Source organism: Otolemur garnettii, unplaced genomic scaffold (assembly GCF_000181295.1).
Source record: "Otolemur garnettii isolate 467f Iridium unplaced genomic scaffold, OtoGar3 scaffold00054, whole genome shotgun sequence".
Classification (NCBI taxonomy): domain Eukaryota; kingdom Metazoa; phylum Chordata; class Mammalia; order Primates; family Galagidae; genus Otolemur; species Otolemur garnettii.
The window spans coordinates 4,726,849-4,751,198 of NW_003852449.1; the positions used below are offsets into that span (position 1 = coordinate 4,726,849).

Sequence of the window (24,350 nt, forward strand, 5' to 3'; positions counted from 1 at the left end):
CAACAAAATAACCGGGTGTTGTGGTGGGCACCTGTAGTCCCAGCCACTTGAGAGGCTGAGGCAAGAGAATCGCTTAAGCCCAAGAGTTTGAGGTTCTGTGAGGTATGATGTCACAGCACTCTTCTGAGGGCATCATAGTAATACCCTGTCTCAAAAACAACAAAAAAATAGTGAAGTTGAATATTTTAAAACATATTTGTCAGCCACTTTATTTCTTTTTTATGATTTATCTGTTCATGCCTTCTCTTGTTCATCTTTTTGTGTTTGCATTTTATTCATTTATATATAGACTGTTTATATGTTAAAAATTAGTCATACTGTTGATATTTTCTCTAATTTCTATTTTTCTTTATTTTGTCTGCTTATTATCAAAAAACTATGATATTTTGACATATGAAAGTTTTACAGTTTTTATTTAGTTGAATATATCAATCTCTTCATTTATGGCAGGGATGTCCAAATTTTTTATTTTCTCTGCCACACTTTGGAAGAATAAGAGTTGTCTTGGGCCACACTTTAAATACACAAATACTGAGGAAAGCTGATTAGCAAAAAATAGGTCCAATACCACACATAAGTAAAAAAAGTCCTCACAAAATCAGCACATAGGTTACAGGTTGGATACCCTTGATTTATGGGTTCTTCTTTTGCTTTTGCATCTAGAAAGACTTCTAAGTAAAGTATAAAAAATTAGAAACTCAGCCATACAATTATTGCCTTTGAGAGTGTGAATTTTTATAATCTTTCTGTAATATAGTGATATATGTTAAAATTAAAAATACAAATTTTCTTTGACCTAGAATCCTAAAGAAATAAAATACTAAAGAAGTGAAAGTACCAAACTCTAAAGTTATATATATAAAGATATAGTTACTGCAGCATTAATTGTAGTAGGAGACAGCCGGATGCAGTGGCTGTAGCACTTTGGGAGGCCTAGGTGGTCTTAAAGCCAGGAGTTCAAGACCAGCCTGGGTAACATAGGGAAATGCCATCTCTACAAAAAAATAAAAAAATAAAAAAATAACTAGATGTGGGTGGTATCTGATTGTATTCCCAGTTATTTGGGAGGTAGAAGTAGGAGGAGCCCTTGAGCCCAGCAGTTTGAGGCTTCAGGGAGCTATGATTGCACCACTGCACTCTAGCCTGGGCTACAGAGCAAGACCTTGTCTGTCTGTCTGTCTGTCTTTCTCTCTCTCCTCTCTCTTTCTCTCTCTCTCTCTCTCTCTCACACACACACACACGCAAATTGTACAAATTTTAGCAATAGAAAACTAGAAACAACCTTGACGTTCATCAAAAGGAGAATAATTAAATACATTATCTTATACTTTATCAGTGTATTGTTCATCTAGAGAAAAAAAAGTGAAAGGGATTTATGTGTAGTGTCCTGGAAGAATGTTTGTGATATTTTAGGGGAAAAACAAAAAGAAAGCTCAAAATACTATAATATGATTCCATTTTAGTATAGCAAAGCAGAATAAACTTGAAACCTCTAAGTATAATTGTGTAAGTATTGAGAACAGTATGGGAGGGTACATACACATCTCTTAACATTTTTTCCCCAGTGGGTTGTGATTAGAGGGGAATGAAGGATAAACTGCTTTTATGTATTTTTCTTGGGGGTATTTGCATATGATTTATTTGTACAAACTGTATGTTAAAGATATTAACATTTATTTATTTATTTATTGGAGACAGAATCTCACTCTGTCGCTCTTGGTAGAGTGTTGTGGTGTCACAGCTTACAGCAACCTCCAACTCTTGGGCTTAAGCGATTATCTTGCATCAGCCTCCCAAGTTGCTGGGACTGCAGGTGCCTATCACAACACCCAGATATTTGTTGTTGTTGTAGTTGTCATTGTTGTTTAGCTGGCCTGGGTCAGGTTCGAACCTGCCACCCTTTGTGTATGTGGCAGGCACCGTAACCACTATGCTATGGGTGCCGAGCTGACATTAACATTTAAATATTACCAAATAATCAACCTATTTAATAAAATGTGTCATAAATTAAGGGTCCTGTTCCTGGTCTTTCTATTCTTTTTTTTTTTTTTTTTAAGAGGCAGTCATACTTTGTCTCCCTTGGTAGAGTGCTATGGCGTCACACCTCACAGCAACCTCCAGCTCTTGGGTTTAAAGCGATTCTGTTGCCTTAGCCTCCTGAGTAGCTGGGGCTACAGGCACCTGCCACAACGCCTGGCTGGTTTTTTTTTTGTTTGTTTGTTGATGTTGTTGCAGTTTGGCCACGGCTGGGTTTGAACCCACCACCCTCCGTATATGGGGCTGGTGCCCTGCCCTACTCACTGAGCCACAGGCGCCACCCTGGTCTTTCTGTTCTTTTCCTTTAATCTATTTGATTATTCCTGTGTCAGTGCCACATGTCTAAATTACCTTATAACAGTCCTTGATAAAGAAGATTAGGACACGTCCTTATTAAACTTTCTCTTTCTCTTTTTTTTTGTAGAGACAGAGTCTTACTTTATCGCCCTCAGTAGAGTGCCGTGGTGTCACACAGCTCACAGCAACCCCCAACTCCTGGGATTAGGCAATTCTCTTGCTTCAGCCTCCCAGTAGCTGGGACTACAGGTGCCCGCCACAATGCCCGACAGTTTTTTTGCTGCACTTTGGCTGGGGCTGAGTTTGAACCCACCACACTCCATGTATGGGGCTGATGCCCTACCCACTGAGCCACAGGCACCACCTAACTTTCTTTTTTTCATGATTGACCAATTCTTGGTCCTTTTTTCATCTATATAAATTTTAGAATTAATTTAAGCTTCATTTTTTCAAAAATTGGGATTTTAATAGATGTTACATTTGATCTATATCAGTGAACTGACATTTTTACAGTATTAAATCTTTTCAGCCATGAACATGGTATACCTCTCCTTTTATTTACTTAGTTAATAAGTTGTATGATATTTTTGGACAGAGATCTTCTTTTGTTAAATTTATATTAGAAAATTTTTTAAATCATATTTTCTTTATTGATGATATCTAGAAGTACAGGTGATTTTGTCTATTGAGTTTATAAATAGCAACATTGCTAAATTCCCTCATTAATATTCTACATTGAGATTTACTAGAATTTCTTCCTGGACAATCATACCCTCTGTGAATAGTGACAGATATTTTTCTTTTCAATTTCTCCTCCTTTGTTTCTTTTTCTTATCCATGCTAGCTTCTGTGTAGCTCATGTATCAAATAAAAGCTAAAATGCTGTTACCTTTGTTTCTTCCTTAAAGGAAATGCATGAGTGATTGCCATCAAGTACAATGTTGGCTATCTAGTTTGTGTATGTATATACTCTTTATCAAGTTAAAATAATTAGTTTTCAATAAGAAAATCTAATAATGAAGTCCAAAAGAAACATTTTTGTTTACTTCATTTACTCAAGTTTTATTCAAACTTTGTTACCATCCAGCAGTTTTCTTCTTACCAGAGCCCAACCTTTACCCCCAAATACCTGTGGAAAAACATTTTAATGCTGAGGAACTGTAGTTCTCCTTTCTTACAGCTATAATTTGAAGCCCTGGTTATAACTAACAAGATTCCAAAGAATTTTTTTTATTGCTTAATCCTTTAATTTAATTAGAAAAAAACCCGACCTTTTTATAGTGGTCTTTTTAACCATGAGCACAGTATACCTATGACAGGTTTTATATTTATAAATAAATAGAGGCAAGTACACAAATCAATATTACTCATCTCAAAAGAGTATTTTCCAAATAATTTGCAAATTTTATAAAATTTAAAGCTCTGCATTCATAAGATATGATTGAATTAAATATAATTTTAAAAATTACTCATTTGTGTATTTTAAAGGCATTGCAGGAAAGAAAACGGAAAATTTTGGATGAAGCTGTGGAACTGAGTCAAGATCACTTTAAAAAATACTTAGTAAAACTTAAATCAATTAATCCACCTTGTGTGCCTTTTTTTGGTGAGTTACTAAATATCATTTGGATATATTTTGATGGCAAGTATATTATAGCCAAGAGAGGCCTATCTTTAGAGGCTGTTTGTCCTTATTTTATATCTGAGCTCATCTACTTTTGCTAGCCATCTGTATTGATAAATAAAACTTTAACTTTCTATTTCCTTTTCTATAAAATAAAAATTATGAAAATACTTCATAGAGTTGTCATAATTAAGGATTAAAAATATTTTGTCTGTACTAAGTCTAGTATATAGTATGTACGTAGGTCCTTGTGAAATGGTAACTTATTTTCATTATGTCTGTGTCACATTTACAGTGTTTGTTTTCTTTTTCATTTATTAATGATTTTTACATGATTTTTTAAAATTTAAGTGATTTTTAAATTTTTAAATTAAAATTAAAATTTTTTTTTAATATTAAGCAGAGTTTTATAAATGAACTTTTTTTTTTTTGGAGACAGAGCCTCAAGCTATCCCCCTGGGTAGAGTGCCATGGCATCACGCTCACAGCAACCTCCAACTCCTGGGCTCAAGCGAGTCTACTGCCTCAGCCTCCCAAGTAGCTGGGACCACAGGCGCCTGCCACAACGCCTGGCTATTTTTTGGTTGTAGCCGTCATTGTTGTTTGGCGGGCCCGGGCTGGATTTGAACCTGCCTCTTCAGGTGTATGTGGCTGACGCCTTAGCCGCTTGAGCCACAGGCGCTGAGCCTATAAATGAACTTTTTAAAAATACTCTTGAAATTGAATGACTTAGATCAAGGTTTCCCAACCTCAGTACTATGGGTACATATTTTGGGCCACAGAATGCTTTGTTTTGAGGGCTGTCCTATGCATGGTAGGATGTTTAGCAGCTCCGGCCTCTGTTCACAACATGCCAGGAAAACCCTCTGAGTTGTGATAATAAAAAATGTCTCTGGACACTACCTAATATTCCTGTGGTGACAAAATTAACTATTTGGGAACTGCCAATTTAAATGAATCAGTAATTATGTATAAAAAAGGGACTAAAAACTTTTTTATTGCCTGAGAGTGAGAAATTATTATTTTTCTAATTTATGGGCTCTGAGAAAATAGAATTAGTTTATAAATCTGTAGTCTTCCTAACCTAACTTGGCATAAAAATGCATTTATTGATCAAAAATCATGTAAGATCATTGGCATTAAATATTTGTTATCAAATATTAAAACATGGTTGAAATAGATTTAATACAATTTAGACTTTGTGAAATTAGTGTTAGAAGAGCCTAATTTGCCATGTCTTTTTCTTTTTAAATTCTTAATGGAGAGTTAATGATTATCTATCAGAGACTTATGAACATTTTTGGAGTACAGTTGCTGAGTAATACAGGAGGATGTCTTTCAGCTGTACTAAATCAGTTGTTTTCCCAAATAATTAAATAACCAATTTAAAAATAACTATAAATACTTTTTTTTAACTAGGAATATATTTAACAAATATTCTGAAGACTGAAGAAGGGAATAATGATTTTTTAAAAAAGAAAGGGAAAGATTTAATCAATTTCAGTAAGAGGAGGAAAGTAGCTGAAATTACTGGAGAAATTCAGCAGTATCAGAATCAGCCTTACTGTTTACGGATAGAACCAGAAATAAGGGTAAGTATTTTCTTTGTTTATCTTTAAAAAAGAAAATGGTAAATCCTGTGTGATCTATAAGATATATAATCACACGTCATGCTATTTATTTTGCTATGAAATAATACAGTGAGTTAATAGTCAGTATATAGTAGTGCTAAATGTTAGATATTTGATACTAGCTATCTGCAGTTGTTAATATTTAGTACTTTCTCTTGAAAGTTTTTCTTCTTTGTGTAGCTGGTTCCAAAAACACTTCTAAAAAGTGAATGAAAAATTAGAATGGAAGCAGCTTTCTGATGTCCGTTCAGTAAAAAGAAAATCCTATACTAGATTTGATTGATAGCAATTTTAAATATTTTACATGTGCCATTATAACATTGAATAATCATCTCTTCATAAGAAAACTGTTTAAATAGAAGAAGGGTTGGGAAAGTAGTATATATGCGCATAGAAGATTTTTTTCTCACATTCTCTCAATTAATGTTCTATTTTGAGCAATAGGTGTATAATATCAGTTCTTTTATGGGATACTTTTTATGTATAATACCAATACATTTTATGGGATACCTTCTAAATTAGATTATGATATTACATTTAGTTAAATGAATATGTTATTGTATTATATGAAATTGAGAACACTGTCTACCAGTGACTGAAGTTCACCAGTCACATTAAAAATTGTGCTAAACTTTTAGACATACATAGTATGTAGGTTGGCCATATCGAGTGAAAATTACTCTCACCCTCCTAAATTATGAGATGGTAACTGTTCTTTGTTGCTAGTTCAAAACAAAGTACCCTACAGTCTAAGAAAGAAGCACAACATTTCTTAAGAGGTAGGCAAATACCTGCTCTTAAAAACATGCTGATAAGCTACCAGAGATCACCCATTTCATACCATCTCCTCAACATTGGGCCTGTCCTCTGTGATGTAGAACTTCTCAATCCTAAAGAAACACACTTTTGAAGCCCAGATTACAGTTCTCAATTAATTTTCCACAGAAATAATGTTACATTGCAGTTGGGTACACTTGAAATAGTATTTAAGCATGCATATCTCAGAAACATCTGCTCACAGCTATTGTGGTTTTATCGAGGTTTCCTGCCATCATTAAAAGCATTTGGGGGGGGGGTGTGCATTCTTTATTATTGAGTCAAAATAAGTTTAAAGTATAGACAAAGTAACTATTCATTTTCCAAACCATAGTTAAGCAAGTTAAATGGTATTTAAAAATAGAGCAAAGGCTGAGAAAATCAAGAATACTGTCACATACTTGATAAAGTCCTTTAATTACTGTTGGCTCATGTGATGTAATTTAGCTAACCTGCACATGAGAACATGCTTCAATATTGTTAAAGGAGTAATATAATTTTCTTAAAAGTGGCACAATGCCTGAAAAACAGGAAGAATTTTATATTGAAATTTTTAAAGCTCATTCTACCTCCTGTGATAGCTAAACCCAGTACTTATTTTTATATACTTTTCTAAACAACTTCAAAATTAAGTAAAGCTGAATTCAGTAATTTGCTTCTAAGGATTTTCTCAAGGAAATTGTAAGAAATATATGGAAAAATCTATGCACAAGGATAGATTGTAACATTGTTATCAAATTAGCAATAATAACAGCAATTATTATTATCAAATTAGCAAAGAATTAGAAAGTGTCTATATGAATAAACTATCTATATGGAGGTTAGTTAAATAAATTATAGGATATCCATATGATGAAATACTATAGAGTTAAAATTTGTATTTCATAAAATAAGTAAATCGCATTTAAAAATAACTTGAATATGAACTTTAAAAGATTTAAAATACCTGTAGTATTATCCCAGTTTTGCAGAAAAAAATTCAATATGTATTATATGTGTGTATATTTACATACTCAGTAAAATCATTGAAAGATACTCTGATAGCTAAATGTAAGCATTGAGATCTCTGGCTAGTGAGATTACTGTTTCTTCTTTTTTTTTTTTGGTACTACTAAATCATCTAGAATCTTTACTTGAAAACTTAAATTTAAGCTTAGAAAATATTTTTTGATAAAGATGAAATATTTTTCATAAAATATTTTTTATATAAGAGGTCACTACAGATAAGTTTAAGTTTATAATTGTTCTTAAAATTGCTTTTTCTTTTTTTAAAGGTGGGCCCTCACTATGTTGCACTGTCTGTTAACAAACTTCACGCCTCAAGTAATCCTCCCAACTCAGCCTCACAAATTACTGGGATTATAGTTATGAGCCACTGCTCCCAGCCCCAAATTACTTTTGAATAGACCTTAATCTAATCCAAGGTGGGTGTGAGGCTGAGGGGGGAGGATTGCTTGAGCCAGGAGTTTGAGGCTGCAATACACTATGATTGGACTACTGTACTCCAGCCTGGGCAACATAGCAAACCACCCCCCAATCTCCCCCAAAAGACCTTAATCCAGTTTATTTCCACTTTTTTAATATAATTATCAAAATGTCACTGTGGATTATAACTCTAATTTTGTTCTAAATATGTGTGGTAGCTTACTGGTTGATAATCATTTGTTATAATGAATTCATTTATTATAATGATCATCAACCAGTAAGTAGGAATAAAGTTTACTAAGGCATAAGTGATGCTAACATCTGAGCCATTAAGATGATAATAAGTGAAAGTTACATCTTAATAGAACTTTAACACTAGACCAGGGGTCCTCAAACTTTTTAAACAGAGGGCCAGGTCACTGTCCCTCAGACTGTTGGAGGGCCGGACTGCAGGCTCCGGATGAGGACAGGCAGCGAGTACAGGCAGCGGCGGGGGCAAAAACACTCGTCGAGCTGGATAAATGTCCTAGGCTGGCCGCATGTGGCCCATGGGCTGTAGTTTGAGGACGCCTGCACTAGAGTATAACTTCCACAGAAATTATACAGTCTTATTCAAAAATAGATTTAAATAAGCAATCCTTACGAACTTTTCAGACATTGTGACTTCATAATTTGTTGATAATTTTTTTAGTATTCAAATAATGAAATAATTTTCATTAAAGTTTTTAATAAGATCAAAAATGTACTTATGGTATTTGTTTAATTCCAGAGATTCTTTGAAAACCTTAACCCCATGGGAAATGCATCTGAAAAAGAGTTTACAGATTATTTGTTCAATAAATCACAAGAAATAGAACCCCGAAATTGCAAACAGCCACCTCGATTTGTAAGTTCTTTACTATTTTGAAAAAATTGTTCTGTTTTTAAAAATATTATTTCCAGGCTCGGCGCCTATAGCTCAACCGGCTAAGGCGCCAGCCACGTACACCTAAGCTGTCGGGTTCGAATCCCCAGCCCGGACCCGCCAAACAACGATGATGGCTGCAACCAAAAAATAGCCGGGCGTTGTGGCGGGCGCCTGTGGTCCCAGCTACTTGGGAGGCGGAGGCAGGAGACTCGCTTGAGCCCAGGAGTTGGAGGTTGCTGTGAGCTGTAATGCCATGGCACTCTGCCCAGGGGGACAGCTTGAGGCTCTGTCTCAAAAAAAAAAAAAAAAAAATATTATTTCCAATGTTTAATAACCTGTTCTCTTAAGATGAGCTGTTTCTAAGTATTTTATTTATAGTATGATACTATTTCTAAGATTACATGGGGTGAAAATGTCAGCCTTTTAATAAGATGTGGTTTAAATTTTATCTTGGTATCACTTATCTGTCCTGCTAGAATAAGACAAAGAGATGTGAGAAAGTAGGAGTAAGAATCTAATCCATAGATAGATGTAACAAAGGAAATGAAAAGACCTGGGAAAGAGTGAGCAAATGTAATTCTGGTTCTTCTAGCTTGACCACGATGTCTACCCTTAGGGCTTCATGATCCATGGTTGCCAGTGGAATCCACCTCTCACTGGCTTTTGATGCTGTGTTCACTAGTGACTCCAGGGGTCTGCAGAACCCCGGAGTTCTGGACTCCAGGGGCCTGTTAGTACTCTGTTCTGCAAAGCAACAGAGGTAGTGGAAGAGTAATTCTAAGTAGCTGAAAGTTAAGCAAGACAAATAAATATACCAGTTTTGGACAGAGTAATAAGTTAGATGGCTTTATGTTGTCTTCATAACAATTGTGTAGTATACATAGCTCTTACGCTCATTTTACAAATGAGAAAACAGAGGTTCAAAGGGGTTAACTTTTTCAAGGCTACATAGCTAAATACTAGCGCAGTTCAGATTTTAACTCAAGTTTTCCAACTCTGACTTCTGGGTTTTTTCATTAAGTTACTGCTGCCAGAGTTTTAAAAATGAGCCAGAGGTGAGGGTGGGAGAAAATGATGGCAATTATTTTTAAAGCCCTGCTTTAGATGTTGATCATTTAGTATGTATATAAGGAAAGGGGGGAAGAAAGAATTTTTAAAAAATTTCTGAAGCATGTAGCATAACATGTTGCATAATTATGTTCCCAGTAAATGTTTATAAAATTGATAGGATTTGAAAGAAAAGCCAAATGTTTTAGATGCAAAAAGTGGGTTTTTACACAAATTGTCAAGAATTTTATTGCTGCAGTTATGAAAAGAAATTTACTTATATTCAAGTATACTTTAAAGTCCAGAAGTTGGAACTAGAATGCCATGGCTACTCTTGCATGTTGGGATTTTATTGCCTCCTCTTAACTGTATGCTTAAGAATTACTGTGGTAGCTCTTAGCCATAAAAATAAAATGCTGTGTATGCAGTTAGTGATGTTCATTATGTTTGTTGCTTTTCCTAGCCGAGGAAGACAACTTTCTCCCTAAAATCTCCTGGAATAAGGCCCAACACAGGCCGACATGGCTCTACCTCAGGCACTTTACGAGGTCACCCAACACCATTAGAAAGAGAACCATGTAAAATAAGCTTTAGTCGAATTGCTGAAACGGAGCTGGAGTCAGCAGCGTCAGCACCCACCTCTCCAAACACACCATCTACTCCACCAGTATCTGCTTCTTCAGACCTCAGTGTGTTTTTAGATGTGGATCTCAACAGTTCCTGTGGTAAGTGTCGGAGGTAGACTGGTAAAAAAGAAGTCTGTGTTCAAGATAATTTTCCTCATCTTTTTAATTAGGATACTTTACAGAACATATTGGTTAGAAAAGTGACATCTGAATGTGAAAATAGTGCTTAACGTGAGGAAGTAAAGCATCGTTTGTGCATTGTTTACACATACTATCCTCTGTCTCATTCATTCAACAAAGATTTGTTTAGACCTTTTGGGCTCCACTGCCACTCTAAAGGGAACAGTAGATAATGAATAAGAAAACAGGTCAATGAGTTCTATAAGGGAAGTTTAAAAAGGGACTGTGATAGAGAAGGAACCACTTATGCTAAGAAGGAAAAACATTCCAGGTACAAAGAGTACTGAGTTCATTTTTTAAAAAACTAACATGGCAAAAAATGGTGATATAATTCTGTGCTGTGAGTATATTACATGTTGCTCTATGCAAACATTTTAAAAATCATACATGTTATCATCTTTTAAAATTAACTAACTTTTCTTACTCCAATAGGCAGCAATAGCATCTTTGCTCCAGTGCTCCTGCCACATTCAAGTAAGTAAGACTATAAGTGGATTCTAATGAAATGACTATAAGGATAACAATCTGGTTGATTAAACTTATAATATGTAAACATTTATATTTGAGTACTTTGAGTTTTAGCAAGATTTGAAGAGTAAGAAAAGTTATAAATAAATTGAATTACTTGTTTACAACTGTGTACTATTTATACTTTACTATAGTTTGTTTCATCATTTTATGATCCATGTTCTAGGGCAGTGGGGTTCTCAACCTGTGGGTCATGACCCTTTTGTAACAATGAAAATACACTGCGGGATTAGGAAGGTTGAAAACCACTGTTCTAGGAGCTATCTGACCTTGAACAAATAACTTACCATCTCTGAACTTGTTAAGGATCAAACTCGGTAGAACACCTGGCATATTTCTTGGCACAAAATGAATAGTCATGTCAATTGCCTCTCTTCTTCCTCACTCCTTCCAACCCATTTTCCCAAAGGAATGATACATTCAATGTTAATCAGTGTCCAGGGCTAACCAAAATGTGTGTACACCCATAATCTGAAATTTAAAAAAAAATCACACCTTTTTTTATAGCATCCCATAGATTCTGGATTCATAGATGCATGTCTTCTCTTATTTCTCTTAACATATTAATTATAATAGTTTTTTATTTTTGGAGACAGAGTCTCATTTTGTCACCCTCAGTAGAGTGATGTGGCATCATAGCTCACAGCAACCTCAAACTCTTCAAGAGATTCTCTTGCCTCAGCCTTCCAAGTAGGCACCCACTACAGTGCCTGGCTATTTTTAGAGATGAGGTCTTGTTGTGGCTCAGGCTGGTCTCGAACCTGTGAGCTCAGGCAGTCTACCACCTTGGCCTCCCAGAGTGCTAGGATTATAGGTGTGAACCACTGTGCCTGGCCCATACTAGTTTTTAAAGGTTGTTTTTTCTTTTTCCCCAAGAGACAGGGTCATATTCTGTTTCCCAGGATGGAGTACAGTGGCAAAATCATAACTCAGAGGAAGCTCAAACTCTTGGACTCAAGAGTCAGATCTTGGATCCTTCTACCTCATCCTCCTGAGCAGGGACTACAGACACAGGCCAAGATACCTAACTAATTCTTAAGTTTTTCACTATGTTGCCCAGGCTGGTCTTCACCTGCTGCTCTCAAGCGATTCTACCGCCTCTCCCGCCTCTGCCTCCCAAAGTGCTGGGATTACAGGCATGAGCCACTATACCCAGTTAATTTTTTTAATTGAAAGATAATAATTATATGCATTATGGAGTACATCGGACAAATCGAATCAGGCTACTTAGCATATCCAGAGGCTGAAGTGGATAGGAAAGATGGGAGAGTTTGGTCAATGGGTATGAAGTTTCCGCTAGGAGGAATTCTGGTGAGTGAGAGGAAAACTGAAGGCAAGTGCTGTACCGATGGGTAGAGCTTGCTGACTTGTGGGTTTCACTGTAGACTGATGGAATGGTAAGAATATTTTTACTTAAGAAATCCTCAAATGCCAGAGTTTGTAAGCCTTTCCTTTCTAGGCATATTTAATCTCTCTAAAGAAGAATTTTTTTTTTTCCAGTTTTTGGCCGGGGCTGGGTTTGAACTCACCACCTCTGGCATATGGGGTCAGCCCCCTACTCCTTTGAGCCACAGACACCGCCCTAAAGAAGGATCTTTGAATCCTCTGCCTAGTGGAGTCTTAGCATATAGTACAAATATCTGTGTTTTCAGCATAGATGAGCATCAAAAGTCTGGAGTTTAGATTCGCCAGGAAACCCCCTAGTTTCCTGTAGAAGTGGCAGTGAGGTAGTTACCTGGCCTCACTAAGTGGAGGACAAAAGCATGGGGTTCTAACCACTCCTTATCCAGACACAGCCAAGGCTCCTGTTTTCCTGCCTTGCTTTCCACTGTACCAAGTGCTTGTAGTTTCTGAGCCTCCTTTGGTTCTGTGGGGCCTGCAGTCTGTATCACTGTCCCAGACATTGGGGTTCTTCATCCATCCATTGGTCTCCTTCATGTGCATTATAGTCCACGATCATTAATTAAAGCTTCAGATATTTCCTGGTTTTATTGAGTTTGTATATGTTTTTTATGGTGGTTCTGTGGTAGAAATATCTTCACTGTGTATATTAATTTCTTAGTACTACTGTAATAAAGCACTATAAACTGAGTGGTTTAAAAGAGCAAAAACTTTGTCTCGCAGTTTTGGAGGTTAGAAACCCAGAATCAAGGTCTTGACAAGGCCATGCTCACTCTGAAACGTGGAGGGAAGAATCCTTCCTTGTCTCTTCTAGCTTCTGGAATTGTGCTGGCAGTCCTTGGCTCCTGTTACTCCAGTCCCTGACTCTATTGTCACGTGGCTGTCTTCTCCCTTTTTCTCTTCTTATAAAGATGCTACTTATGTTACATTATGTCATTTTGGATTATGGCTCCCTTTAATGACCTCATCTTAACTTGATTACATCTGCAAAGACCATATTCCAAATGACGTGACAGTCACAGGTATGCAGGTGTTGGGACTTCAGCATGTCTTCTTTTTGAGGGGGTACAGTTCAACCTATAACACTGTGCCATTTTATAACCAGGAATCATAGACTTTTTTTTTTTTTTTTTTTGAGACGGAGCCTCAAGCTATCCCCCTGGGTAGAGTGCCATGGCATCAGGCTCACAGCAACCTCCAACTCCTGGGCTCAAGCGAGTCTCCTGCCTCCGCCTCCCAAGTAGCTGGGACCACAGGCGCCCGCCACAACCCCTGGCTATTTTTTGGTTGCAGCCATCATTGTTGTTTGGCAGGCCCAGGCTGGGGATTCGAACCCGCCACCTTAGGTGTATGTGGCTGGCGCCTTAGCTGCTTGAGCCACAGGTGCCGAGCCCATAGACATTATTTTGAATGATAGTACATTTTCCGTATAAGAAAATATTGGCAGTACCCATAGCTCACTGGATAGGGCGCTGGCCACATACACTGAGGCTGGTGGGTTCGAACCCAACCCAGCCCAGCTAAAACAACAATGATAACTGCAACAACAATAACAGAAATAGCCGGGTGTTGTGGCTGGCACCTTTAGTCCCAGCTACTTGGGAGGCTGAAGCAAGAGAATCACTTAAGCCCAAGAGTTTGAGGTTGCTGAGAGCCACAACACTCTACCCATGGTGACAGCAAAAAAAAAATAATAATAAATATATATATATATAGTTTTAAAACAGTAGAAAATATTGAGACTAAATGCATAAAATTCTGAATATCCTTAAACAAATTTCCAAAGAAAGAAAGAAATAGGGGGTGGCACCTATGGCTCAAGGAGTAAGGCACCGGCCCCATATGCTGGAGGTGGTGGGTTCCAACCCAGCCCCAGCCAAAAAAAAAATGCAAAAAAAAAGAAAGAAAGAAAGAAATATAGTAAATATGAAAAATGTTCATACAAAATGAGAAAACAGCAAGATTCCATCCACAATGGACATGCATAGACAATTCTCATCAAAGGAAATACATCTTGTAAAGAAACATAAATAGATAAGTGTGCAAACTCACTAGAAATCTGAAAAATGTTATATCATAGTGAGATGCCATTTGAGTCTTAAATTAATATGTTTTTCTTAATATGTTAAAAGATACAGTACTTACCACATATAAATTGGTATATTAATATGACCATTTTGGAAAGCAATCTGAAAATAACATGTCAAACCATAAAAGTGTTCATACACTTTGACCTTGTTGATTCAACAAAAACTTTAAATTCTTATTTTGTACCAGTTACTACTTCCCTTGTAGCTCCTTAGTCTTCTCTCGCTGATTCCACTTCATCTTCCCAAACTGTTAACTCAGTCCCTGGACCTCTTTATTTCTCACTCACTTAATTTGTATGATGATAAAGCCCAAGTTTATTCTCTAGCCAGAAACCCTCTTCTGACTTCTAGACTCACATTTAGTGACCCATTTGACTTCTCTGTCTAAACATGTAATAGAAATCTCAGGCTTAACCTCTCCAAAACTGAGCTGCTTATTATCCCTCCAAAGTTGTTCCTCTGCCTCCTCATCTGAATTCTAATTTCAATTATCCACTTAGGCCAAAAATATTAGACGTATCTTTTACTTCTCTCTTTTTCTCAGATCCAAATGTGATCTATCAACACATATTGATAACCCTCAAAATGTATGCAGAACCTAACCACTTCTCACCATCTGTATTACTGCCACCCCGGTCAGCCACAATAATCTCTTACTGTGTTCATTAGAGTAGCATCTTAACTTCTCATCTTCCCTACTTCAGTATGTTTTCAGTATAGCAGCCAGAATGATCCTTTCATAATGTAAGTTAGACCTTGTGCTTCAAGCCCTCCAGTGGCTTTCTATGTCATGTGGAATAAATCCACAAGGCCTACCCAGTCTGTCAGTCTTCAGTACATTCTCTGCCCTCACACTGCTCTGGCTACTCTGCCCCCTGAACATGGGAGGACACCTTGCCTCAGGATTCTGCGCCTGCCACTCCTGCTCACATGCTTTTCACCCATTTGACCTCTGGCCTGCTCCCTCACCCCAAGCAGGCTTCTGGTCAGTGTTACCTTTGTGAGGCCCTCTGTGATCACCCTAATTGCTTCCTTTCCACCTTTTTCTATACCCCTTCCCAACCGAATATTTTTTCTTAAAATTTATTACTAATATACTTTTACGTAATTATGTATTCTCTCTCCCTAACCTATAATTTAGGCTCCAAAAAAACATGCCTTTTTGCCTGCTTTTGTTCACTGTTGTATTTCTGGTGCTTTCAACAGTGCGTGGCAGATCCCCAAAGGCTAATTGTTGAATGAATGGATGTATGGATGAATGGCAGAAATTGCAAGTGACTTAGATAGCTTTCTCCTTCATTCTCTAGTTTAGAATACTTTAGCTATAATCTTAATGTAAACTATAATCTTTTAGGGAAATGCTCTTGATAGAAAATAAAATTGTAGGGTGGCACCTGTGGCTCAGTGAGTAGGGCGCGGCCCCATATACCCAGGGTGGCAGGTTCAAACTCGGACCTGGCCAGACTACAACAAAAAATAGCCAGGCGCCTGTAGTCCCGGCTACTCAGGAGGCTGAGGCAAGAAAATCGCCTAAGCCCAAGAGCTGGAGGTCGGTGTGAGCTGTGATGCCATGGCATTCTACCAAGGGCAACAAAATGAGACTCTGTCTGTAAAAAAAGAAAGAAAGAAAGAAAAGAAAATTGTATTCACACTTCAGCAAGGGTTATTGAGGACTTACTATGGAGAACTATAACGTGGTGGCTAAGTGGTGACTTGAGAATCAGATCCAGATTCAGAAATCCTCACAGCTGCTCATTATCATTCAGATGTCTTCTGCTTCCATGAGTGTGTGTGGCTTTTACCATTTAAGACTGGTTTAAACCATAAGCAAACATTCTGACAGTCCTAATTGGAAGTCTAGAAAAAGGCTGCTTTTGGCTATTGGTTCAGTGGCTCAAGGATGTTATTAAAAACTAGAGGTTTTTTGGCTCTTCATTGTTTGGTTCAGAATATCTGCTTTATCTAAGGCTATTGTCTCTCAGGTCACAAGACTGCTTGCAAGAGCAGCAAAGGTTATGTGTGTCTTCGTTCAGTCAAGTAGTAAAGAGAGGTGCAGAGTTGGAGAGAATGACTGAGGACTTTAACGGAAGAACAAGAAGCTTCCTTTTCAGTAGCCATCAGAAAATCATCTTTTGAATTTCACTTGTCTGAATTAATTCAGATGCTCCAATCCAATCTCCCTAGCTAAAGCAATGGGAAAATTCTGATTGATTTGTGCCAATCAGGCCTCATCACTGGAGTCTCGGGCTTAAGTCTGCTTTCCTTGAAGCAGAGGCTGCATGCATGAAAGAGATGTAGATAAAAACCGATTATAATCATGTACAAGAAGTAAGAGAGTCCGCCCCATGCCCACTTCTGAACTGGAACTGAGGGGCACTGGGCAGCATCAGCTGACTAAACCCAAAGGTGTTATTCACCACCACCAAGAGGAGTTCCCTAAAGACAGGGTGTAGGATGCCGGGCAGCAAAAGGTAATGCTCTGCCTAACCTGCTTCTGGTCCCTGAGCTACCAGGACCGCCACAGGTGACTGCAGAGTCACATGATTAAGACAGCAATTTTTTTTTTCTTTCCTTTTCTTTATGAAAGAAAGATAATTTTTTGACATGGAATAATTAGTTTGCCATCTTTACTTGGATGTCCCATAAGCAGTTCACTTACAGTGTTTATCAGCCTCTTTCCCAACTAACTCCCATGTACCCAATCTTAGTATAATGACAAGACATAGTCACTGCCTTATAATAAGTGTATGTATATAGAGAGAGAGATATCATATGGGGGTGGTTGGACCATAATTACAGATTTTTTTTAATCATATGAATTAAAGGAATTGAAATGAAATAATCTATGTCTAGTTGACCCATTTAGGGGTAATATTCCCATATTTTACTATGTTATAAGTTTTCTGTAATGTTAATATAATATGTATGTTATTAATGAGAAACTTGTAAATAGAGTGAAATGATACAATACTTCCTATGGTCTCCCATATGGAAGTTTTATCACCTGTATAGTAACGTATCCGATTCTAGCTGCTTCAGAAATACAATGTTCTCTGATTAGGTCTTTCTCTGCAAGTTACTACACTATATTCAAATGTGTTTTGTTTTCATTTTCTTTTGTTTAAATTTTAAAAAGGCTTTTCAGGGAGAATTTCATTACTAATCTTAATTAAATTGTATGCCTTCATTTAGGTATAGCACCTGTCAGATAGCAGGTGTTATGCCAGTTGCTACAGATACAGAAATAAACTGAGGCTGCCCTCAGAAAGCTTACCATTTAATGCAGAAGACATAAACCAACAGTCAGCTGTCTAACAGACAATGCAGTGTGACAAAAGCCACAGCAGAAGTGATCACAAGTTGTGATGAGGTTTTCTTTTATAATTATACTGTGAATTGTGGTTAAACTAGTCTTTTCCTCCTCCAGAGTCTTTCTTCAGTTCCTGTGGTAATTTACATAAACTAAGTGAAGAGACACTGATTCCACCTCCACTTCCTCCTCGAAAAAAGTTTGATCATGATGCTTCAAATTCCAAGGTAGTCCACAGGACTTAGGTTTGCTTCAACTTAGAGTTGGAAATCTTCAAAATAGTGCTCAGTGTGATAGAGTCTGTCACTTATACTTTGGGTACTCGTTAAGGTTTTCCAACATTGGGATTATTACATTTGAAAATACTTTAAGTAGTTGTTTAATCCTCATGAAAACCTTTTCTAAAAAAGAGGTTAGGCGGATTGCCAGATAGTCAGAAGTATCTTTTCTTTCTGGAAAGAACTTTGGTAGCATTTCAAAGCATTCTTCAAACTTTGAGCCCATGCTTCTGAAATTTCAGAATCACCTGAAAGACGATTGTTACCCCTCTTCCCAGAGGTTCTGATTAGTAGGTCTAGGGTGGGACTCAAGAATTTGCTTTTCGAATGGGTCCTCTGCTGGTGCTGGTTGTCACTGGATCACATTTACTACTTTGGGCCTCACTGGAGAAAGCAGATGTCCAGTAGGCAGAAGCTGGACATTAAGGTCCTCTTGAGGTCATGGCCTTTCATGTCTGCAGAACTGTATATTATTTTCACTTACTTACCTATTGTTATAATTAAAATACTTAATTTCTGAAATGTATACATAAAGCATGATAACCTGAGACTTCATGTTCTAACATTTCGATTAAAACATCTCATATATAAAAATATTAAATTGAGGGGCAGCACCTGTGGCTCAAAGGAGTAGGGCGCCAGCCCCATATGCCAGAGGTGGCAAGTTCAAACCCAGCCCTGGCCAAAAACTGCAAAAAAAAAAAAAATTAAACTGAGCCCTGAATTAAACTGAGAGTAACTTACTCATAAATCTGATAATTAAACCAAATTAATCTATTTTGTGCCTCTGGATTTAATTTGATACCTGAGAGTTTTTTCAATCTTTAAAAAAAAATTTATTACAAGTTTTTGAAGAGAATAGACATATAAATTTAATTGTTTTTTTTTTTTTTTGAGGGAAATACGATATCTGATGATGACCCTCCTGCTATTCCACCGAGACAGCCTCCTCCTCCAAAGGTAAAACCCAGAGTTCCTGTTCCTGCTGGCGCATTTGATGGGCCCCTGCATAGTCCACCTCCACCACCGCCAAGAGATCCTCTTCCAGATACCCCTCCTCCAATTCCCCTGCGGCCTCCAGAACACTTCATAAACTGTCCATTTAATCTTCAGCCGCCTCCACTGGGACATCTTCACAGAGATCCAGACTGGTTCAGAGATGTTAGTACATGTCCAAATTCGCCAAGCACTCCTCCTAGCACACCCTCTCCACGGGTACCACGTCGATGCCACATGCTCAGCTCTAGTCATAACAATCTTGCTCATCCTCCAGCACCCCCTGTTCCACCAAGGCAGAGTTCAAGCCCTCACCTGCCAAAACTGCCACCAAAGACTTACAAACGGGAGCTTTCGCATCCCCCATTGTACAGACTGCCTTTGCTAGAAAATGCAGAAACTCCTCAATGACCGTAGCCATATGTAGTCATTGACACTGGAATGGTATTTGTAAAGTTTTTTTAATTTATTTGGAAAAAAAGGCATAGTATTTTAGTACTTTTTACAAATAATGCTTTTATAAAAATGCTACTGATCAAATAAGCTTTTAAAAATTGGAGAAATAAAAATACAAAAGTCCTTCACCATTATCCTCAGGTGATCAGTAGCATTGCCTTGTCTGGGATCCTCAGTGCTGCCAAAAGGCCAGTATAAAGAATTTATATTTGCACTGTAGACTCTGCTAAAATATGGTTTAAAGTGACATTGATTGCACTGAATGGGGATAGTGCTTTTGTGGAATTTTTCAAATTCGAGTAGTAGATGTCTTTTTTAAGGCAGTGAATTTACACACATGAAAAGGGTATGGTGTTACTGATTTTTAAACCTCTTTGGCCATCTTCTAGTTTTTACTTATAGTTTTTACATCTAGGAGAATTGTGAATAACACCAACTGTTCTTAAACTCTTTAATGCCATGTCTTAAATGCCAGTATTTGCTGCTGAAGACAAAAATGAAAAGTAGAATGAAAGTAACAGAATGCACTGTTTATTATTTTGTCAAAATATAAACAAAGACTACATAACCCAATTATGGAAGAAAAAAGGGCATATATCTCATTCAGATGTGCCTTTTTTTGCAGACTATGGTGTCTTTAGCTAATGAATTGCCTATTGTTTTGGAAAACAAATTAATATGCCATGTATGTACAGTTGTTTATATTGTATATTTAAAGATACTGCTTATAACCTATATAAATTTAAGTGACTTGAGGCCTATAATACAATCTGCTACTTTTCTAATTCATAAATTCAGAGGAAATTCTTATGGCATAAGAACCAGCTGCCTTGCCTTCAAATCCTAGTAACCTTCTCTATAAATCTCCTGTTAACTGAAATTTTTTTAAAAAAAATTTAGATTGGTAATATTTAAACCAGAAAATACTTAAAGTTTTATTAAACTTTTTAATCAGAGGAGTGAGTAAAACTTTTATTTGCCATTCGGACGTCTTGGTTCAAAGTGATGAAAGCATGTTTTGCTGGTAGTGTTGTAGCAGCAGTTGTAAAGTAGCCAAAAGCCACGTCGTTTATTTACTGGTCTGTGGCCTTTTACTGTGCTTTGTATCAGAGTTCTTAACAAGATTAATAAATCACCCCAGTCTTAATTTTTAAAATGTTTCAAATATGTGTTTTCATTATACGGAACAAAGGAGAAGATTGTTGAAACCTGTAGATAGTTACGCATTATTTTAAATATTTTGCAGTTTATATCACATAATCCCAAAGAGTTTAAGTTGTTAATCTTAGAGGGTAATTTTGTCTTTACTGTTAAACACAAGCGGCAATTTCCCAGCAACCATTTCTATGCACTGATACAGAAAAACGGGGAGCGGAAAACCGGGAGCTTGCTGGGAAATTCCTCAGGAGGAGTAAAGACATTCTTAGATGGGATCTTAAGCGTTGCCTGGATTTAAGGCCAGTAACTACTGTGCGCTTGTGTCTCCAGCTAAGTAAAAACACTGTGGTTGGCTTTGTTTTTTAAAAATCATATATATTAGCCCTGTCTGGTAAAGCAACTTAAACTACCTGTGGGCCGAGCCTGCGCGGACGGTGCCGCGTTCCGGGCTTTGTGACCTCGCGCACGCGCCGTTGCGCCCACTCCGCCCGGAGGGCGGTCGGCCCTTGGGGGGCGGGGCTGCGCGGAATGAGACGTCACTGCGCGCGCCACATGCTGTTGCTGGGCTGCGATGGCGGCTGCCTCGGAGTGTCAGTCGGAGGACCCGCAGTGGAGCTTTGTGCGAGTTCTGGAGAAGCGGGATGGCACGGTGCTACGACTGCAGCAGTACGGCTCCGGCGGCGTGGGGTGCGTCGTTTGGGACGCTGCCATTGTGCTTTCTAAATATCTGGAAACGCCCGAGTTTGCTGGAGATGGGGCCCATGCGCTGAGCCGGCGGTCGGTGCTGGAGCTGGGTTCGGGCACCGGGGCCGTGGGGCTCATGGCCGCCACCCTCGGGTAAGAGCCGGTGGGCGGGGGCTCCACTTTGCTGGGGAAACTCCGGTTGCAGGCTTCCCATGCCTACACCTCAGGCGACGTTATTTTATAGGGCAGATGTTGTAGTCACCGATCTTGAGGAATTGCAAGACTTGTTGAAGATGAATATTAATATGAACAAGCATCTTGTCGCCGGTTCTGTTGAAGCCAAGGTACTGAAATGGTTTGTATGGCTTTTCAGCTTGTTAAGATGTCGATTTATAGTTTGCTTTAAATTGCGTTTCATTAAAAATATGATAATAGACTTTTCAGTTCTTGTGTATAAAACAAGAGTGTTTTAAATTATTAAAACGACAGTTAAAGTATTTGTTTGACATTTTTAAGGGGGGAAGAAATAGAAGACTTTCCTTCTCCACCAGACTACATACTGATGGCCGACTGCATATACTATGAGGAGGTGAGTATTTGGTGAGCGAAATGTCTTCTTTAAAAGACGAACCGTATTTCATGGGTTCTAAAGCACACATTTCTTCACATTTTACCATCTCTGAATTCGAGATATCTGTCTATAGTCGATAATGCAGTAAAGAGAAGATAAAACTCACCAGGGACTATGTATAAACACATGGTTAACATACAGGCCTGTGAAAGCTTATTGAAAAGGTGTTATATGCATTTTGCTAGAAGATTTTGTAAAAATGTTTATGGGTTATTCCATTTAGATCTGTTTAGAAAAGCTAAGAGCATCTTTTTTCTTAAGCTGTTTGCAATTAATGTGTTGACCATGTGTTGAGAGTTAAATTGCACTGTAAAGAATTCATTGATGACAAGATTTATTACACTCAGAATGATTTTTCTTTATTAGTTTATTTAGTGTTATGGGCATCATTCATTTTTTAATAATGAACCCATGTTAAAGTTAGGGTTAGAGTAAATTGTTGCTTGTTTAAATCTCATGTTAAACTAGGTTAAATAAAGTTTTAAGGGTAAAGTCTATTTCGTTTGATTTCCCATGAACTTGAAGTCATTTGAATTCTTTTGGAAACTGAAATCAACATAATGATTGATTAGTAAGAAGAGTTTACCAATCATTTGTTATAGAGCTTTAAGGACGTGAATTTGTTAGATTGATTTAGAGATTGATAAATTGTAAGGAGCTATAATTATCCCTCCATCTTCTCAACCCCCTTTTAAAGTAGAAAATTTTTAAACTCATAAACAAAAATATATTCTTTTTGAATAGTCTTTGCAGCCGTTGCTGAAAACCCTAAAAGATCTCAGTGGATCTGAGACTTGTATTATATGTTGTTATGAACAACGAACAATGGGAAAAAATCCAGAAATTGAGAAAAAATACTTTGAGGTAAGTATTCTATTATGATTGTGGTGATTATCTTTCAGGGAGGTATTATGTGACCCTATCCAAATACATTATGGGAATTTGGGGTAGAGAAAACATTCTGCTTGTATGAACTTGGGGAGAGGGTCTTTTGCAGCCCACCATTCTATTTTCATTTTTAAATTTTTTCATTTTGAAAATGTTAGAGTTGCAAAAGCAGTACTTAAGAGTCTTAGTATCTTTCATCTTTCTAGTGTTATCTAAACCCTTTTGATGGACAAAATTCCATCTCCTTTGGAGAGTAAATTGGTGGGGCCTGTGGTTTTGTCGGTGAAAGAACTATGGTTATTTAGAAAGCAGGTCACTGCCTCAGATATATATGCTAAAATGTTTTTTATTTTTATGGGGGTTTTTTTGAACATGAAGAATGTGAACTTTTGAAACTACATGTAATGAAAACTTTGTATTGTTAAACACTTTTAATTGGGGTAGAACATGTAAAACACACATCAGTTGTTCCCCTCAATTTTTCATGTATATACACCCGGCTAGCTACTACCAAGCATAAAGATCTTCTCACAGTCAATACTCCTTCAGATGTAAACACCATCAGATTTTTATCAACACAGGTCAGTTCTTACTATTGCATTGAAGTGTATCTCTTTTACATTTATAGCTTCTTCAACTAGACTTTGACTTTGAAAAAATTCCTTTGGAAAAACATGATGAAGAGTATCGAAGTGAAGATATTCATATTATATACATCAGAAAGAAAAAATCGGTAAGTATATTCTCAATTCATCCTCTAAAGTTTCATCATCTGAACACTAGGCTTGTATGGTGTAGACCTTGATTCTGATGTGTAGAAGCATCTGTGAGGATTCAGTGTTCACTGATTAAGATGACTTAATCTATCTTGCCTTGGATTCTTGCTCTAAATAAGGTAGGCTGCTTTTTAAATACTGCTTTCAGCTGTAATATATACAGCTTTTTAATTAGCATTACCTCAGACAAGTGGTTTAGGTATTTGTATGTTTCTTTTAGCTCTGAGATTTTAAAGTGCCAGTTCTAAACTTTATGAACTTTTTCCAGTCATCCATAATTTTGAAACAAAGAAAAATAGGCTCCGCGCCTGTGGCTCAAGTGGCTAAGGTGCCAGCCACATACACCTAAGGTGGCGGGTTCGAATCTAGCCCAGGCCCACCAAACAACAATGATGGCTGTAACCAAAAAAAAATAGCCAGGCGTTGTGGCGGGCGCCTGTGTTCCTAGCTACTTGGGACGCAGAGGCAGGAGATGCGCTTGAGCCCAGGAGTTGGAGGTTGCTGTGAGTTGTGATGCCACAGCACTCTACCCAGGGGGACAGCTTGAGGCTCTGTCTCAAAAAA

The 24,350-nt window shown here is 37.5% G+C and overlaps 2 protein-coding genes across 3 annotated transcripts in view; both read left to right on the plus strand.

The window, feature by feature from the left end:
- The window catches only part of SOS2 (SOS Ras/Rho guanine nucleotide exchange factor 2), an 84,257-nt gene extending 63,452 nt beyond the window's left edge, over positions 1-20,805 (plus strand). The window contains exons 17-23 of the mRNA XM_003792157.3: positions 3,823-3,940; positions 5,378-5,550; positions 8,600-8,716; positions 10,248-10,509; positions 11,023-11,064; positions 18,037-18,146; positions 19,095-20,805. Coding sequence (XP_003792205.1) covers positions 3,823-3,940; positions 5,378-5,550; positions 8,600-8,716; positions 10,248-10,509; positions 11,023-11,064; positions 18,037-18,146; positions 19,095-19,604 — 1,332 coding nt within the window. The 3' untranslated portion in view covers positions 19,605-20,805. The remainder of the gene's footprint in view (positions 1-3,822; positions 3,941-5,377; positions 5,551-8,599; positions 8,717-10,247; positions 10,510-11,022; positions 11,065-18,036; positions 18,147-19,094) is intronic.
- Positions 20,806-21,335: 530 nt separating this feature from the next.
- The window catches only part of VCPKMT (valosin containing protein lysine methyltransferase), a 6,396-nt gene continuing 3,381 nt past the window's right edge, over positions 21,336-24,350 (plus strand). Inside the window, exons 1-5 of one of the 2 annotated variants that reach the window (XM_003792159.3) lie at positions 21,336-21,644; positions 21,736-21,846; positions 22,008-22,080; positions 22,867-22,986; positions 23,639-23,743. In XM_003792159.3, the coding sequence (XP_003792207.1) occupies positions 21,379-21,644; positions 21,736-21,846; positions 22,008-22,080; positions 22,867-22,986; positions 23,639-23,743 (675 nt within the window). In that variant the 5' untranslated portion in view covers positions 21,336-21,378. Of the gene's footprint in view, positions 21,645-21,735; positions 21,847-22,007; positions 22,081-22,866; positions 22,987-23,638; positions 23,963-24,350 lie in introns of those variants that run through there. The other variant, XM_023514525.1, reaches the window with a different exon arrangement.